General features: G+C 41.0%; 1 protein-coding gene across 2 annotated transcripts in view; it reads right to left on the bottom strand.

The window, feature by feature from the left end:
* Positions 1–19,771, bottom strand: part of STXBP2 (syntaxin binding protein 2) — a 36,881-nt gene continuing 17,110 nt past the window's right edge. For both annotated transcript variants that reach the window (XM_026696245.2, XM_087924676.1), the window contains exons 3-19: positions 16,027–16,108; positions 15,647–15,723; positions 15,277–15,355; positions 14,281–14,384; positions 11,796–11,944; positions 11,236–11,320; positions 6,713–6,843; positions 6,485–6,592; positions 6,108–6,165; positions 5,317–5,382; positions 4,138–4,218; positions 3,837–3,975; positions 2,918–3,024; positions 2,429–2,524; positions 1,875–1,960; positions 1,308–1,465; positions 1–1,221 (exon numbers count right to left, since the gene is read on the bottom strand). In XM_026696245.2, the coding sequence (XP_026552030.1) occupies positions 1,142–1,221; positions 1,308–1,465; positions 1,875–1,960; positions 2,429–2,524; positions 2,918–3,024; positions 3,837–3,975; positions 4,138–4,218; positions 5,317–5,382; positions 6,108–6,165; positions 6,485–6,592; positions 6,713–6,843; positions 11,236–11,320; positions 11,796–11,944; positions 14,281–14,384; positions 15,277–15,355; positions 15,647–15,723; positions 16,027–16,108 (1,686 nt within the window). In that variant the 3' untranslated portion in view covers positions 1–1,141. The remainder of the gene's footprint in view (positions 1,222–1,307; positions 1,466–1,874; positions 1,961–2,428; positions 2,525–2,917; positions 3,025–3,836; positions 3,976–4,137; positions 4,219–5,316; positions 5,383–6,107; positions 6,166–6,484; positions 6,593–6,712; positions 6,844–11,235; positions 11,321–11,795; positions 11,945–14,280; positions 14,385–15,276; positions 15,356–15,646; positions 15,724–16,026; positions 16,109–19,771) is intronic.

The following is a 19,771-nucleotide window of genomic DNA, read 5'->3' as shown; positions in this document are numbered from 1 at the left end:
TAATCTTTACACATTTATTGAAATTTATAAATTTAAAATACTGTAACATCTTTTAATAATAAATACGTTAAATATCTGAAGGTATTCTGAAGATAATCTGGACAGCATGCATGAAAAGAGACAGCTCTGGTTAAATGTTTAATTTGAACATTTTCAACTAAGGCCAGAAATACAAGCAAAGACACTTGTGGAGTGTAAAGCAGTAGCATACATTTCACTGCATCATGAACAGTCTTGCTGCCACATTTTTGACCAAGTATTGTTTTCATGCAGTTATCAGGAAGCCCTTTGTAGTATGTTGTGGAGCAAGGCCAAAATAAAGACACTCATAAAGAGTGTCTTTATATTTCAATTGGCACAGTAACTTTCCAAGATGAAGGCTGACATACCCAATTTGTAATATGGGAAGCAAAAATTATCTTTTTGCCTAACACAGCTTGGAATCTCCTCTACAGAGGAGGACAACAATCTTGAGTTTCATATTTATTTAAAAAATTGCAATTCCTCAGCTGAGCTGTGCAATCTTTATAAAGAAGACAGCACATGACCGCTTCAGCAAAATCAATCATCCTTTCAAGCTAAGTGTTAAAAGAACAGCCAAATTTCTAAATGTGGGAGTCCAGAAATGACAGTTTGTTCCAGAACACTTCCATAAGGGAAGAACAAGCAATCACTTTTGCTGATCAATTTCCTTTGCTGGGGAAAAAAAGGAAAGAAAAAACAGGCTCTGATGAAGCCCATCAAAGTTGTGTATATCAAGTCTAAAGAACTGATTTCTTGACAAGTCCTCATATAATGGAACAAATAACTGCTAGGCAAGAACAGGAGAGACTTATTCATGAATTACATAGCCTCTCCTTCTTCCCTTATTTGTGGGAGGGCAGGAAAATAAAGGGTTATCCAGAAACCACATCATAATAAGAGATGAAGATGAAGATGAAGATTATCTTCAGCCTAGGCCCTGGGCGAGGTCCTTCCAGTGTCAATTCAATCATGATAGCTGGCTAAAGATTGGCTCAAGATAGGGCCAGCCTCAGAAGAGTTCAAACAAAGACATCAATGAGGAAGAAGCCATCTTGATGAAGAAAAAGGTAGCTAATGGAACTACTGCCAGCAAGTCTCTTAGGGGCTAGGAGAAGTTTTAGCTCTTCAGGGGTGCCTGCTCAGTCAGGTTGCGCACATCTTCCAGGAACTGCTTGGGAGTCAAGATGTGGGATGAGCCTGTTGGGAGAGGAGGATTACAACAGAAGCCCATAAAAAACAAGACACGTGTGAGGAAACAGCCTATCTACTGGCTGTGCGCTTACCAATCAGCACTTCCCATTTTCCATCAGTAGCCTCCGTGACTTCATAGGCACAACGCATCTCTGACATGGTAACACCGCCAAGCACATACAGGATAAGGCGGGGTCCTGTCCTATACTCAGTTGCTGTCTTGGTCTTGTGCCAATGTCCAAAACGGGCACTATGAAACAAAAATGGATGTGGGCACAGGAACCATCTGCAAAAAGACTGTCAGCCAAGCAATCTGGGAAAAGCAGCCTTTTCTTGCATGCTAGACAGCTCCCTGGGAACATGCAACACCAAAGCTGGCCCAAGATATGAAGGATTCCACCCTTCCAAATGTACATAGAAAGAACCAGCTCTATTATATACTCTTCAGCTGTTCAAGGATAGGCGATGTTGCACCTACAATCCTTTCAAACAGGAGCATACGTGATGTGCGAGTGCTCTTCAACAAAGCTTAAGTGGAAAAGCAAGTATCTTTATGTAAGAGGTGAGTAAATTTTCTCCTTATCATTGACATTTAGATCTGGTCTCTGTGTTAAAAATGGCGCTGCCTTATGCTTTCTTCTGCTTGGAGCATCACTCACCTCACAGCAGTTTGGGAACAGGGACCAGGGGCAGGGCAAGACACATAGGGCCAGACCTTCCTATCCAGCTTGTCTTCAATGGCATCCTGTGTCAAGATGAGCAAAAGCAAAAAGACAGGTTCACTTTTTTTCTGGTTTGATAAAACCTGGGAATGTGTAAAAAGCTACAGAAGCCATATGGCTGATCCTGACTGCTCAGTTTGCATGTCCGGGCACAGCCATTTTCATTTGTCTTTTTCCCTGTTCTCAAAAATTCCATCCTGAAGACAACTACTGTCTAAGCAAGAAGCCAAAGTTGTGCAGTTTGCCTGCACAATAGGTCTGGATTACAGAACAACATAGTAATGATGATTCATCTTTCATCTTCATGATTCATCTTTCACTGATTTTCTATGGCAATAGCTTAATATCTTTTTTTGTGCAAACCAGGTCACAAAGATACACAGGGTAGATAGATTCTGAACTGGATTTGCCTCAGGACTGAAGCCAAATCCATCTTCAAGTACACAACCAACACTCAAGGCAGCCAGCTCCCCCTCCCTCCTTCTGTTTACCTCCATGACATCCTTAAGAATGGGAATCCACCGGGAGAGTTGATAAGTAGGCTCTAACCGCACTTTCCTCACAGGCTTCAAGTTTCCACCAGTGTCCTGCGAGTAAAAAAAAGCCCATTGAAAAAGTAAAAAGAGCAGGAACTGGCCCTGTTGAAAGAAAGACAGGAGGGGATGGACAAGATGGCTCAGGAAAGTTCAGTGTTTAGAGGAAGATGGAGTTGCTTACCTATATGGCTCCAGCAGGACTGGCTGACGGATAGGCAAGTGAGGAAAGGAGCAAAGAGAAGAATGAGTAGAGAAACATACAACACTGGAAGACTTAAGAGAGATTCTCGTTTTCATCAATAGAATAGCCAGAGGTTACCCTTGTCCTTGAACTGCCAGGGCCATCATTCAGGCTGCACTAGTGAGTGGTAACTATGCACAAACCGCACAGGCACAAGCTACCTGCCCAACAAATGTCACTAGGCAGGTGCTTATGTAAAATACCTCTGGCATGATGGCAGCTCCCAGACAGTGCATATTGTAGAGGATGTCTCTCTCCTGCTGGATGTTGGCATGTTGGATGAGCTTGGTGAGGTTTTCCTCATTAATACCTAGGTAAAGGGAATACAGCTCAAGCAGAGGCATCCAGAGTTTGATAACCTTTGCTTTCTATTATATTATCCCCTGCTATTGCCACATCAATAATCCACATTATATTTTTCTCAACCACTGTTAAATCTGATGTATTATGCTCCAAGGGTTTATCAGTTTGTATCTGGTAATCCCACTATATTTTAACTTGGCCTATACAACTACTTTTCAATTCAACCAATTTATTCCCACCAATTTTTATAGGTGCTGAAGTGAATATTTTTGTGAATCTACTGTTTCTTCTGCTTCTTAGCACAATCTGCATTTTTCAATTGGAAGTCATCGCCTAGTTTCCCCACAAGATGGTCTTCATGTCTAAGGGATTCTAGAACTCCCAGTCTCCTGGTTTCTTGGCCAGCACTTCTGTTTCTGTTGCCATTTCAGTTTTCATCACCCAGGATAGGAAGTAGATGAGTACTAACCATGAGTGTGATGGCTCTGATTGTGCTACTATGGATTTTTATGGTTTTTTTTAATGTTCTGCAGAAACAAAAATTAAAAACAGAAACAAGAGCCTTCTTTTCTGGGGTGGCTTAGAGGATTTTAAAATGGCAGTTGAGACAACCTCCCAAGACTTAGGAGTTTGATGTAGCTAGTCATAGAGGAGATTGAACACCTCCTAGGAAACAGATATAACACCTAGCAGTGTTGTGTGAACATGGCATCTGGGTATGGGCAAGAAGCGCCCTGAAATTTCTCTTCCTTTTGGTCCTTGCAGGGGACCGTTTCCCTAACCTAGGCAGCTGAGAGAGAAGTTATCCAGCAACAGTACCATTCTGGAGAAGTATGCAAAGCAGGATAATGCGAATCTTATCAAATGCCTCCACACTGGTATCAAGGACAATTGGCACGATACTCTTCATTGGGTTCTTGACTTTCTCCCCTTCAGCATCTGCCCCCGTGGCCAGGTCCTGTGAGGAGGGAGAAGAGATGTCCATCAGAATCGATCCTTTTCACCAGGGAAGAGAAGGAGACACCCAAAGTAGGTTGTACTTCACTGTGAATACACAGAATTGGGCTGCCATGGCCATCCTCTCTTGTTCTCAGCTCCTCTGAATTCATAATATGCCTACCTGCTCCACACCGCACAGCTTCTCTATGGTGCCCTTAAAGGCATTCATACAGTCTTCAGCCAGATGCAAATGGGTGGAATACTGCAGGATGAAAGAGGATGGTAAGAAATGGGCTTTTTGCCACCATTAAAGTTTTTCCCTCCTGCTGCTCCAATGAACAAAAAGTTGCCTGTAGCTAATGAGCAAGGCAAGATCGAAGAGACTCCTGAAAAAATAGCCACATTCTGCAATAGCTAGAAATGCCATGATCAATAAAAGATATACACATGAAATTAAGCTGGTCCCTGTGATTATTCTGAGAGGGAGGGAGAGCAAGCGATGAGATTCTCAGGGTGTCTCTGGATAAAGATTTTGGCTCAGCACAGCATGTGGAAAATGACGATTTTGAAGACAACACAAAATGAGAGATATCTTTCTCACAACCAATTATGGTTCTCAAAAAAACAAAACAAAACAGCTAGCTTCCATGGAAGCTCAAGGAAGCAGCAGCAGTTTGGTGCAGAACATTCAGAAAGTATGAGAATAGTGCCAAGATGGGACTGGCTAAGTTTTGCGGAATTCGTAACAACGGGGATTGTAGTCTTTTGGAGCTGTCATTATAAGCTGTCATCCATGTCCTGCCTCAATTCTTTTAGAGCTTAAATTTAGCCAGGCCATTTACATACACAAGGATGGGTGAAGGAATCAAGCTTTTTAGTTTAGAAGTTGTAAACTTATGTTTCTACAGGTTTGCAGATAAAGAACTGGAAAGACTGTATCATGTCAGTTGAAGTCAAAGAGCCAGAAGGCAGGGTGAGGCAAACATTCTTACTGCTGGGAAAATTATAGACCTCCATGTCTATAAATGGGAAAAAGTGTTTTTTTTTTCTGATATTGGATTTGCTGCAGGAATCGAAATATATTAGCTCAGCAATTAAACATAAGTGAACAACATGTCCAGATCTGATTTTGGATTGGTGCAAGAGTCTATGTGGACATGCCCTCAGTTCCTTTTATTCAGCCTTTTAGTGTCAGATTTAATGACATTTTAGAACATGAAACAATTTTCACTGTATACTCTAATTTATGCTAATTGATAGTGGCTGATTATAGGATTGACTTACTTTAAATCACTTATGTAACTGACTGCAGCACACAAATAATTATCTACAGGCACATGATACATTTTGCATCTTTTACCTTGTGAAGTTCTTTCTGGTATTGAGGCATCTTCTTCAGGATCTGAGAGAGGTCTTTAATGTTAGCCTAGAAAGAAAAACAGCCATTGCCCATGACGAACTCAGGGTAATCCAAGTAATAGTACAATTTTAGATAGAAGCAACTCTTTCGTCTTACAACAGCTGCCTACAACTTGACTGAATGAGCTCCTAATACTCCTAGATACCCTGGACTTAGCCCCAAGGTATGTGCAGGGTATTCAGGTTAACGAAAGCTGTCTTACAAGACTTACAGGCTGATAGTTGCTCTGTCTTTTAAGTCTGGCTAAGTAAGCTCTAAATTTCTAGAGCAGTCACTCAAGATGCATGAAGAAACTCAATGTTAAAAGTTCAAAGAACAGAAATAAAGTAATTTTGTCCAGAATTTCAGTTTGTATGCAGGCTCTATGGAGGAATGTCATTCCCAATTCTATACTGGCTCTTATTCTCCCAAATGACTTCAATGTCACTTTTGTTGCTCAGCCTCATTTTGGTGTACCCAAAGGCCCTCTTGTTTTCGCACCATCTGTACCCCTCAACCTTTCTTGTGCATTGTGCACATAACTGGGTTTTCAAAATGTTGTCCAGAACAAATGAGATCAAGTTAAGTAAGGTTGATTTTCCTCCTTGAAAAACCAAACAGCAATCTGATGTTTTCTTTCACTGTCACATAACTTGAATCAAAGAAGCCACACACCCCCACCCCCAACCCCACACAATGTATGTCTCTCGGTAAGGCAAATCACAGTCAAGGCGAAGCTCTGGGCATCCTACCTTATCCGTGGTGAGCCTTTTGCTTTCACAGAAGGTACGCAGGAGCTCAGTCACTTTCCTGTGGAAAGAGGTCACATTCAGGACCAACTACAAACACCCATCCCAAAAGTGCAACTCTTCATCTCTCTCACAACAATGGATTCTGTGCAGCCTTCAAAATCCAGGGCTCTCTGCACCAGAAATGGCAATAATTCAGGATTAGCAACATCCCCTCCACCCTCTTCAAAATGGACACCAATGGCAATCCAGATCAGTTTAGGAAGAAGGGCTCCAGCAGGGTTATTTCACTCCAGCCAGCTATTGTTCTGCCTGATTCACAAACCCATCAGGTAACCAGGCAGTTGTATGTAGGGCTGCATAGATGGGTAAGGTCTCACTTGGATACGTCTGCGATGTGCATATGGCGTAATTGCACCCAGAGGTCATCATCCTCATCCAAGAGTACTACCTTTTCTCTGGAGTCACTAATGCCTGTGGCTTCATACCTGAAGAAAGGCAACATAGTAATATTCTGTAAGAAACTTATGTTGGGTCTCTAAGTGGGAAGGCACAGAATTATTTCATAACTCTCTTATTTGTTCTTTATCCCCCACAATAGCTCTCACCGGTAAGTATCGCTCTCAATGTTGAGCAAGTCGTAGGCCATGGCTTGAAAGGTGAGCTCATGAAGAAGTGGTGACACCAGATCATAGCTGCGGTCAACTATCAGAAGCTGTGATCGAGATTTGTCAGGGCCCTGAAAGCAGAAAAAGGGGAAGACAAAGAAAAAACAAAACAAAACCCCAACCTTGTGATTTTGGTCTCTGTGTTATGCTGCATCTTTCCCTGCTAAGCAGAGTTCTTAGGCATGGTCTGAAAGTCATCCACAGGACACACCTTGCATCTTAAGAAATGTATGAAACCTGGACAAGATTGATTTAATCTGTAATCCTATTTGGAAATAAATTTCCCCAACCTCAGACTGCCACAGAGCTGCACTGCTAATTATTTAATGGCAGCCCTGCTACAGGCACTAAGGAAGAGTGAAACAGCTGAGTAGTGCAGACCCAATCTCCCCTCCAAACGTGGTTGACTGCGTGCAGCCTCTCTAATCATCTTTGGTAGGGATCCTGATCAAAAATTTATTATTCAAACAATGCAAACCCCCTTCCAAGTAAAGTAAACAATCCCATAAGTACAATGGACTTATACTCTGAAAGCAACGAAACAGGCAAATAGAGGCTGTTAATTCTCTATTGTGCAGATTCTGCTCTAAAGCCATTTGAAACAAGTCATTTAGATTCTACTTGGACATCCCGCCATGTCCACAATATCTTTAACTGACCTAATAAATGCCCTGAGTTTTGAGGGTACTTTGGTTGTGATGACTGGGAGAGGATGGCAGGAGAACCCAGTTTTATCTAAATGTCGCCAGCTGTTTAACATCCAGCTAAGACATTTACAAAGGCAGCAGCAAGGGCATCATTGTTACCAAGGCATTTTCAGCATGCACAAGGGCTATTCAAAACAGTTGTAGCACTGTTGGGCCGCAGTACAATGCAATATATCACTTAGCCTGCAGGTGGCGTGCAAATAGTGTATATGGGCATTAATCTTCCTTTCAGTGAGTACAACAGCCCTCCAGATGCAGAAGGTAGGTTAGAACAGCCTTTTCTAAACCAAGTTCCTTGGTTATGTTGCAACTGCACAATCTCAGGAATCTCAACCACACAGGTACTAGCAGGGGAGAGCTAACATATCCAAGCATTACTGATGCAGAAAGATAAATAACATCCTTTTTCATGCATTCAGGAGTTTAATGGCTACTTGATGACTCATAAAAAAACTCATGCAAGGGCTGTAGAAAATATATTGTCTCAAAATAGCTTGTTATAGATAAATCAACGTGAAACTACTACCTCTTTCTTAAAGGAAAAAGCAGCACGCTCCCTATTCAATAGCAACACACTTTCTAGAGCTTCTGTTATAAAGTCATCCTGCCTTGTATGCAGAATTCTGCAGCTGTTGGGTTTTCACACAATAATGTCTTGTGTTTGCTTTTCATTATTTTATCATTTTTGCCACAAAAACTGATTAAATACAGAGAGATGGAATGTCTGCATTTGTCCTTTGGTTAGCAGCAGTAAGAACACTCCTCCAACTCCAAGACCATATTTGATACAGCATTCCTGTTCGTTAATAGTTTTTTAAAAACAAATTACAGCCAGTGGAAAACCTTGCTTAAAAATCATTTGAGGCAAAGGAGTTGATTCAAGTAATGACACAGGAAGATCTCAGCTCATAGATGGAACAAGTTCCTTCTCCTCCTAATGGCTACGTAATTAGGAAATTCTCCTAACTATTGCCTCCCTCCTGGTTAACATTCTTTATTGTATTTTTATTTTAAGAGGATTTTACACCACCAATAAAAGTCAGTCTGACCTTTTCTTTACGCAGCAACTGACATACCACTATGATAAATTACTGTGTTGCAGAATTGTTACAAACTTGAGTGTAATCAAGGGTGTTTTTTTCTAGAAACCTTAGGTAGACTATCTTGGTTCTAATCATAATGAATTGATTGACTGTATACTATCACACTGTTGTGAATTCTTAAATAGATTTTCTCCATAACAATCTGTATCTAACTTGATCTTTCAGGTTTTCCATTAGTGCACCCATCACCACATTAACTGAGTCCACCCATCTTGGTCCTTCTTGCCCTCTTCTTCTCTTTTCTTCTACCTCTTCCAGCATTACAGATTTCTTCAGAGAGCTGCGTCTCATGTCTAGAATATGATGATTTGAGCATGGCTATCTGATTTGATCTGTTCACTAATCTATTGGGTTTTTTTTTTGTATGTCTATAATATTCCAGAGGTGTTCTCCAACATTAGATTTCAAAATGTGACCACTCTTTCTTTCCTGTTTCTTCAAATTCTTAACTTTCCCTCCATAGAGTGTCAGAAAGAATATCTGCATTGCTCTGCACTAGTCCTGCATTAGTCTGACATCAAAGTCATTTGAGTATCTTTTCTAAGGCCTTCATGATTACTCTACCAAGTTCTAGTCTGCAGTGAATGAAATTCAGGTCTTCAAGGCAATTAATGATACTCGCTTTGAAAATGGTGGATATAGGGTCAAGATGGAAACTGGTTGGCTTTCTTCTTCTTCTGGCTTAACATGGGAACTTGCACATAAACAGTTTGCAATCTGTTTCACAGTCACCACCTGGTTATATTATTAAACAACTCCACTTGATTTTAGCAATAATGTAGTCAATTTGATTTCTATGTATTCCAGCTAAAGATGCCCACATAGACAATGTTAGTAAATGAAGAAATAATTGGATTGGCTGTCCCAAAGGTGCTTTTTCAAGAGGTAACTGGACTTTCTTGTTTTTCGGTGAAGATGAAGAGCTGAAGAAGCTTCTTGAATAAGAAGTAAAATGTCTTCGAAGAAGAAAAACAACAACAAAAAAACAAGATTTAAGTCCAGTTGCTTCTTGAAAAAACATCCTTTGGACAACTATGATCTGGATGATTGAGAATCTCCATAGACAATTGGATTGGCAGAAATAAGACATTCTCCTGTTTCATTTTGGTTTCTTAAGACATATAGTCCAACTACATTTTTTTCCTTAATATTTCCAGTTTTGTCATTCCAGTCTCTAATCACAAGCAGCACATATAAATTAAACTTGACCATTAAATTCTGCTTCTGCATCAGTTGTTGGAGGACACATTAGGACACATGTCAAACTAAAAATCTAACTGATGTTAACTGTCCACAAGGTCTTATTGATATATTTCATTGCAGACAAGTACTGTTCTTGTATACCTTTTCTAACTATAAAAGCATTTTTCCAGCCTTGGTTTTCATGTCTTGAGTAGTAAACAGCGTGATTCTCTGACTCAAAATGTGGAGTTCCAGTCTATCTCCATTCGTTGTTGTCCATGATGCCATTTTGTAGTAGTTTGATTTTCACTGTTTTTGAGCTTTCTCATGTTCTTACGCTTTATGTTCCCACTATAATTCTGTCTCTGCAGCTTTGAATTTTCTTTTCCTGTTACAAAATCAGCAACTAGACTTCTTTAATCTAGCCACGTCATAAACATCATTAGTACTCTTCAGGTATTTTTCTTAGTAGTAAGAAAAACAACAGTAAGTTGATGGCCCAGCCTGAACAGCATTATATTGTAGATCATTTTACATTTTTATCCATGCTTTTTTCTTGGATTATCATTGCTTTTTCCTGCGCAGTGTGAAACAATGCTTTTGCCATTGTCATTAGAGTGATCATCAGCCTCCAGCATCTTTGTATAGCGTTATAGGTACCTGTTTTCTTTAGCTGGACAGCTGGGATTCATTCATGCCTTGGGTAATACTTCAGAGAATATATATATTCTTGGCATTTTTTGCTCATCCCATCCCAGAGATATTTCCCATCGCCATGGTGAGGCACCACAGCAGGATGTGGGCATTTCCGTGACTAATCATAAAGATCAACAGTTTATTAGCTAACTAGATGGTATGTGGCAAATCTGGAGGACTTCCCACAACAATTTATTTAGGACTGAAATGCAGCAGTGAGAATTTGTACAAATAGTGTGCTTCAATCTTGTCTCTAGAGACCATTTTTCTGATCGCTGTCTGATTTCCTGACTTCTTGCTCACCCACTAGAAATGCCACTTGGAGAAAGTGATGTTGCTGAATAGTAAGTCTGGGAAAGGGTTAAAGAAGAACCATTGTACACAGATAGTACTATTCCAATTAAATAGATAACCCACGGTAAAAGAGACTGCAGTCATTTTCCCCTGTGATCTCGGTCTTTAGTAAAGGTCTAAATGTGACTTGGCAAGAGCTATCCAGCTGACAAAGGGCCTCTCCTGGAGACCTCTGTGAAAAGCATCTTGACATGCTTGGCTGGGCATCTCCACTTCCACTTAAATTAAATATGCTGTTTATAATCAAGGATAGTGTTTGGAAGATGGATTCTTCCAACTAGAGACAAGAGATTAGAAAATGGTTTCTAAACCCAACCTGTTCATTCTTAAATCCATCACTAAGTGACACAACAGCCTTTGCGATCTTGTTCCGCCCACTGGCCTGCTCTTCAACATTCTGGGATACTCTGGGACTACTCACCTCTCCCATGGTTGGGTTATCTGCTTTGAAGGCGTTCAGCTTCGCCAACACTGCATCGGCCAATAGGCAACAGTCTTCAGAACCACTGCAACCACAAACACATAGTTATTTAGTAACAGAGCTTCTGGCATTCGGAAAGGGAGACCAATGCCTGGACAAAGTAAAGAGTGTCTTGCTCTCGTATTTCTTGGCCCATTTTCTTATACACATATAGCTTAAGAAACTTCGCTTTCAATCCCTGGCAGCAGAGATGTGTCCAGGGGGCTCAACTGATGAAACAATGTCCCGCACATGATTAAAGCATCAGATTCTGGAGATGAACTGGTCTGGCAGCAGCCATTCATTAGAAGCAGTAGGCCAGTCCCTGTCTGCATCAAGTGAAAGTAGCAGGATGCTTCATTGCATAATGGATAGATGAGGCCGCACCCCAATATGCTCCACAACTGCACTCCAATGTTGCCAAGTATTATACCTCAATTTGTCCTCATTCTCTTTATATGGTTTTAAACAGAGCATCAGTAGAATATCAGTTTTCCCCTCCCGCTTCCCTTTGTACTAACTTCCTATAGCGAATTGAGGGGTATTCCTTGAGGGTGTCACACAGTGTAGCAATCTGCTCTGCCATCTTCTCTAAGTGGTTGTTTTTATCTTCCCTGCAGTAGGGGCTAAAGAGATGATGGAAACTTTGAGCGCTGTCCAAGGTATACACCTGAAGAGAAGGAGGAGAGAAAAAATGGGGGGGAATGGGAGTGTTATATTAGTGATCTATGAGAAAGGCAGTGTAAACTCATACAGTGTTCTTCTGGTAACATTTTTTTCCACAATAGTTTCCACAATAGTCCCAGTTCCTTAAAAATAGTCTGACACAAAGCAGATTTATGGGAGTGGGGTGGGGTTTGACAGTTGCCTTCTCCAGGAACAACTATCCTGAATTGACCCTGTCCTGTATTTGTCAGGACACTATGACCTTAGATGTCACTCCTCTTGTTCTAGTTAGCTGGCAGCAGGTGAGGACGGCTAAGGAGAGCAAGGACTCAAATGAGAGGCCAAGACCATTAGGGAGTGGACTGCTGCGTTCAGAGATTGTGGGGGCTGGCAGCAGCGATGAGGAGGTTCCCGAGGAGCCTGTGCCAAGTGCGCATGTGTGCAGGGTTGCTCACAAGAAAGAGCAGCTGCAGCAGCACAGTTGACTCGGGAGTAAGGCTGCGAGGTAATGGCCCCTCCTTCAAGAAGATAAAAGCCAGTTCTGAAGCAAACCTTCTGTGTAGCCTCGTGAACATTGCAGTATCTTAAGTTGGTATTTGAAGACTCTTGTGTTGTAAAATATTTCTTATCTGTTATTCTTGGCAGCCTCACACAGTTTTGGTGAGGCTTGTGTTTATCAAAATTAATTAGTTTGCAGCAGCCTTTTAACTGGGGATTCGTAAGAAACATTAAAAGGTTTCTGTTCCCTTTGGTTCATGTTTGTTTTATTAGAAAAGGGTTTGGGTTAGAACATCTCTAGACATAGTTTCCTCATTCAGACATGCCATCGTATTAGGAACAGAATTAATGGTTATTCTCTGGATGTACAACACTTCATTAAATGCTGGCAGTTTCTTGGCTCTGAGAACTTTGTAATTAACATTGTGTATTCTACTTCATCTAATCTTAGAAGAATCTTGAATGAAAGTTTTAAGGACTTTCTTGCTTGATGTCTTAAAGAGTAATCAAAATGCTGAGTGGGCACAGGGCAATTTGATAGAAAATGATAGGAGAAATGATAGGAGTTTTAAAATATTTTATAAATTACTCAAGGCGGTGAAGATACCTAATGCTATTTCCTCCTATTTTCCACACAGTAATAATCCTGTGGGATGAAATGGACTGAGAGAGAGTGACAGGTCTAAAGTCACCCAACCAGCTTTCATGTCTAAGGCAGGATTAGAACTCACAGTTTTCTATTTTCTAATGCAGTGCCTCAGCCATTAGACCAACCTGGCTCTCAAATAGGCTAGCTATAAATTCAATAGCTAATTCATAAGGAAAAAGAAAGAAAATCATCCTCTCTAGTCAAATACATGAGAATAAGCTGTGGGCTACTTGACTTATAATAAAGCAAATGTAATGGACACAACTGATCAAGAAGTCTGACCAACCCCCCACCCCCACCCCCACCCCCCCAAAAAAACATTCTCAACACTTGGATCATGCAAGTATTTTGCTCAAATTGGAAACTGGGAAGACTACAGATTTTCTTTTAGAAGTCCAAGAGTTACCCAATGGAATTTCATGTAGTATAAATAAACATCACATGTGCCCATTGTATTGATGATTCTTGTCACTTACTAAAGTGTAGATCAGGGGTCTTCAAACGTGACAGCTTAAAGACATGTGGACTTCAACTCCCAGAATGTCTCCTCCACGTTAGACATTACAATTCCAAATTCTCATCACTAACGATGCTGATGACAGTTGGAATCCAAAACAATTGGAAGGACCAGGATGTCTATATGTAATCTCCTTAATTGCACAGGCTCTGTCCTCAAATTCTAAAGGTTTCCCCTAAGGCTAAGCAGTCATGTCGACTCTAGGGGGCGATGCTCATCTCCATTTCTTAGCAGAGGGAGCCAGTGTTGTCTGAAGATGGTTCCATGGTCATATGGCCAACATGACATCACACCACAGAGCATGCGGCAAAAATGAAACGGTTATGATTACCTTCCTATGGCAGAAGTGGTATCTATTTATCTACTTATATTTTCATGCTTTCGAACTGCTAAGTGGGTAGGAGCTGTGGCAAGTAGAGGAGCTTGACCCGTCACGCAATGTTCAGGTCTTGAACCCAGGCTGTCATCTTTCCAGCTGACAAGCTTGGCTTCTTAACCACTGAGCCACTGTGCCACACACACATCACTCTTTAAGTTCTACAGACCCTTAAAATAACATGATATAGTTATTTTTATTAAAAGTGAAATCTCTCAAAGTGCTAATTCATGTGTACTTACAACCTTGAGCCTATAGTGAAAATTAGAGGTCCCTGCTCTGTTCCCTTTTTTTCCTCACCTGTGATTCATAGGGAAGGAAGGCAACATTGATCTCCTTGAGTGTCTTGATTGCTTTTGTGATCCGGGACTTGCTAAGCTCATTAAAGAGATCATCTGGGCAGGCTGAAAGACAAGGGTGGGAGTTTATATTCATCATCATCCAGATGTACCATTCATTTTACCGAAAGTTTTTCAATCCCAGAAACACTTACATACACTTAAAATTTCATCATAAGTGCCTCAGAATAGAAATTTACTTTTGAGCCCTCTTGGTCAGATTCTTCTCTGGAGTCTAGCACAATTCATATTCTCGGTGAAATGGGTTTATGAACTACACTAGGACATAATTTTTTTTGCCTGTTTGGATGTAATGTTAGAATGATGAATCTAGCTATTATGGTGTGTTAAACATGGTTTACCTCTCAAAAGAATTCATTAATGAAATAATTTATTCATCAAATTATGGTTAAACAAACCATGGCTTAACATGAATTGCACAATTTTGGCCAAAAATGGATGAATAGATAAAATGCATCAATTTAGTCACTATGGACTAGAGAGCCGGCTTGGGGTAGTAGTTAAAGCATCAGGTAGAAACTGGGAGACTGAATTCTAGTTCCGCCTTGAGCACAAAGCCAACTGGGTAAACTTGGACCATTCACTTTCTCTCAGACATAGGATGGAAGGAAGGGCAAACATCTGAAAAACCTCATAAAGAAAACTGCAGGGACTTGTCCAGGTAGCCTCTGACCATCGGACGTGGAAGAAATGGAAGAAAAAAAACTTCCTAGGACCAGCAACCATACAGTTCTCCTATTGTATCTCAAGCAATTGCATAAAAGCCCTTTGAAAAATATATTACAAGGCAACACTTGGATTCAGTTGCTTTTGCCTCCTGGAATATTCTTCACTAACCCAGCTCCCAATAAATATTATATCCCAGGATCCCCTAATCTAGAAGACATCAAGTTAGTCCTACACATCTTGTTTGTCTGAGAATATTCCTTGAACTTACTGTCTGTGAAGAAGACGTGGGCAGCCTTGTATGTGAATGTGGGAGTGCTTTTAAAGTCATTTATCAGAGCACGGACAGACTGCAAATGGAGAAGAGGCTGTTAGCAGCAGTTGTACAAATCCTAAACATTTTCTACTAACTCCCATATCTTGACCCTCCAGTTATACCAACCAGCTTAATCATAGTGATCTCTGGGTGAATAATATTCCCCCTGAGGCTTCAGGAAAATCGAAAGTTTTTTCCTCCTTCTGCCAAGGAGTTGGCAGAAAGCTCTAATTACTAGGCTTGGTATCTGCAGAAATTTCACAGGATCTATCTTTAAGGAGGCGTTTATCAATGTATTAACTGCCCAAATAGGCAATGGACTTACCGTCTCAATGGGGCTGATCAGATAGATGGCTTCCAGACTGGGAAGGGGCTCTCGGCGCTTATTTATATCTTCAATAACTGAAGAAAGTAAAATGTGCATTAGATGTTTGGATGGAAGGACAAAGAACTGGGCAACAATTCCTAGGGCATGGAAGGAGGAAAAACAATAATAAAAGGATATACATATCTGATTCTGACAATATCAGAAGAAGCTGACTGCAGACTGATCTAAAGAAACCAGGGCCCAACTGTGCCTGGATGGACACACTGGGTTGGGGAACTGAGGCAAAGAATTGTACCACAAAAGATAGAAGCCTTCCCAGCTCCAATGAAGGCCTCTCCTGATAGGATCAACTGTAGACAATATCTTGTGCCACTCACTTGTGATTCCTTCAGCCAGAAGATCTGACATCTTAAAGCAGGAGGAAAGAATGCGGGTGCTGTAATGATCCATAATGAGGACCTTCAGGGACAGAGAGGGGAAAAATATTACATATAAAGAAACAGTTTTTAAAGTTGAGCAAAGGTATAATTAAAGTAATTGGCTATGTCACAAAAAGGCATGGAACAACAAATAGCTACACTCATGTTCCCAAGCACTTCCTTCTGTGGAAATTATAAAACCAGGGAATTCTATTCTCCTATTCAGTTCTATATTGGTCTTCTGACTTTTTATTGCGACTCCGAAACTTGTAGATAACTGAAATATGCTCACATCCATATCCATTTTTGCATTTTGTCTTATTTCAAAATAACCCTGGAGGTTTTTAGTTTAGGGATCTGACCTTCTTTCTAAGGCATTTTTATCCTTATGAATGGTTGGATCGTAATACCATTTTGCTAGTAAAGGGGTATGTAAGTCAGCATTTAGTAGTCCAGTTCTGAGACTACTATAGAGAAGAGTTAGGCATTTAAAACATTTTTACTTGCATTGGAGAGTCCTTTAAAACCCATTATCTCATCAATGTAGCTTCACTGCAGAAGGGAAGATAAAGGAAAGGATATATATTGATATATATGTGTATGTATGTATGATGCAGATATGTACGTACATACACACACATAAAACTTATATATATATATGTTTTATGTGTGTGTACGTACGTACATATCTGCATCATACATACATACAGAAGCCTGATGATGGCAGATGAGATTCTGCTGAAATGTTGCTACAACTTTAAAAGCACAACTACAATGACGTGGGAAAATAGCCGAACAAAGCTGAATGCCATACATGTAAGTACCTGCGAAAACTTAAGAATATATATATATATATATATATATATGTGTGTGTGTGTGTGTGTGTGTGTGTGTGTGTGTGTGTATGTGTGTGTGTATATATATATATATATATATATATATATATATATATGTGTGTGTGTGTGTGTGTGTGTGTGTGTGTGTGTGTGTGTGTTTTTCTGAGGTTCTCGGGTATTTGTATGTGGATCTTTGGTTGTTCGGGTTTTCTCCCGCGTAAGATTTGAAGTATCTAGGCAACGTTTCGATGAAGTCTCATTCATCATCTTCAGGCTTCTGTCTCCAGCTCTGTGCTTCTCAGAGTAATGGAGATTGCAGCTGCTTCCTCCTTTTAACTGCCAGTGGGGTGGAACTTGATTGGGTGGGGCTTGGCTGTGTTCTGATTGGGTGGGGGTGTGTTCTCATTGGTAGGGGTTTGGCTGTGTTCTGATTGGTTGGGGGTTAGCCATGTTCTGATTGGTTGGAGGCGTGTTCTGTTCAGGAGGGGGCTTGGTTGTGCTCAGGTTAGTTTTAGTTGCTGGGGGATTTGAGCTGGAGAGTTGTGATCTTGCTGTTTGGCTTCTAGTTCGTGGTCCTGCTGCATCTTCATAGTGGGTGTTGGTTTGCTTCATGTATGGCTCAGAGGGGTTTGAAGTGGGTAGTGATGCAGCTGCAGTGCAGCTTCTGGTCCATGGTCGTTTCTCATTTTCTGAATGGGTGGGAGTCTGTTTTCTACATGGAAGTGTGGTGGTGGCATCTTGTGTGGCTCTCATGGGTGTGGGTCCAGTGTCCTTCTTCATGTTAGGTACTCGTCTGTTCATGAGGGCGGGTTTCCAAATGGCTGGAAGGCGGGAGGTGTCATCTCGTTTGTTCATGCTGTGTGGGCGTTTTTCTATCTCTATGGCTTCTCTGATAATTCTGCTGTTGAAGTGTTCGGTTTTGGCGATAGTTCTGGTATTTTTAAAATCAATTTCATGTCCTGTGGCTTTGAGGTGTTGGACCAGGAAGAGGTCGTTTCTTCTTTTTTGATTGAGTTCTTATGTTCTTCAATGCGTGCGCTTATTCTTCTGTTAGTTTGTCCAATGTATGTGTTAGGGCAGGCTGTGCAGGGGATTTGTATACTCCTTGGTTTTCTAATTCGATTTTGTCTTTGGGGTTTCTTAGGATGGTGGATATTTTTTTGTTTGTGCAGAATGCTGTTTTGATGTTGTGTTTTTGGAGGATCTTGCTAATTTTGTCTACTCCAAGACCCCACATACAAACCCCTAAAGACAGACCCCACCACCTACCTAGAAAAAACTACCAAATCCAAAATAAAAGCCTCCCCATCAGTGAAGAAATCCAGCAAGGAATCATACCCAGAGAAAAATCATCCAGATGCCCCAAGCTTTATGGTCTCCCCAAAATACACAAAGAAGGAACCCACTCAGACCAATAGTCAGCTCCATAGGCTCACCTCTACAAAACCTGGCCAAATTTCTTGCCAAACAACTACAACCCTATGCAGAATCCATCAACTCACACGTAAGAAACTCATTCCAGTTCATCGAGATCATAAAGAAACAAAACTTACAACCTAGCGACCTACTAGTAAGCTTCGATGTCACATCCCTCTTCACCCAAGTGCCAATAAAAGAAGCCTTGACAGCCATCCAAAACAAATACAACCCCCAAGCACATCCTAGATCTAACCAACCACTGCCTATCCAATACTTACTTCACCTACAATGGACAAAAATACAAACAAATAGAAGGAGCACCTATGGGATCACCCCTCTCACCTGTCATCGCAAACCTCTACATGGAACACTTTGAAACACAAGCTCTAGAAAAATACGACCACAAACCCAAACTCTGGCTCAGATACGTAGATGACACCTTCATAATCTGGCCACACGGGAAAGAAAAACTGAACAACTTCCTCACATACCTCAACAGTCTACACCCCAAAATACAATTCACCATGGAAACAGAAGCCAACAATCAACTTCCCTTCCTAGATGTCTTGGTATACAAAAGATCCGATGGCTCCTAGGACACACCATCTACCAGAAGAAAACACATACTAACCGCTATCTACATGCACTCTCACACCACCACCCAGCACAGATCAATTCCGTAGCCAAGACACTCATCTCCAGAACAAAATGCTTAGCGATGAACAACACCAAAAACCGAACTACACACTCTCACCAACGTACTTACAGCCAATGGATTCCAAAGAAAGAAGATTACCCACCTAATCCAAAAAAGAAGCCCCAACCAAAATCCAAGACAGAGAACAAGAAAACGGAAAAGCCCTCCTCCCATATATAAAAGGCACTACAGACAAAATTAGCAAGATCCTCCAAAAACACAACATCAAAACAGCATTCTGCACAAACAAAAAAAATATCCACCATCCTAAGAAACCCCAAAGACAAAATCGAATTAGAAAACCAAGGAGTATACGAAATCCCTGCACAGCCTGCCCTAACACATACATTGGACAAACTAACAGAAGAATAAGCGCACGCATTGAAGAACATAAGAACTCAATCAAAAAAGAAGAAACGACCTCTTCCTGGTCCAACACCTCAAAGCCACAGGACATGAAATTGATTTTAAAAATACCAGAACTATCGCCAAAACCGAACACTTCAACAGCAGAATTATCAGAGAAGCCATAGAGATAGAAAAACGCCCACACAGCATGAACAAACGAGATGACACCTCCCGCCTTCCAGCCATTTGGAAACCCGCCCTCATGAACAGACGAGTACCTAACATGAAGAAGGACACTGGACCCACACCCATGAGAGCCACACAAGATGCCACCACCACACTTCCATGTAGAAAACAGACTCCCACCCATTCAGAAAATGAGAAACGACCATGGACCAGAAGC

Source organism: Pseudonaja textilis, chromosome 2 (genome assembly GCF_049901715.1).
Source record: "Pseudonaja textilis isolate UNSWEBS1 chromosome 2, rPseTex1.2, whole genome shotgun sequence".
NCBI lineage: Eukaryota > Metazoa > Chordata > Lepidosauria > Squamata > Elapidae > Pseudonaja > Pseudonaja textilis.
The sequence above is the reverse complement of the archived record's forward strand: the minus strand, read 5'-3'. Positions and strand labels throughout refer to the sequence as shown.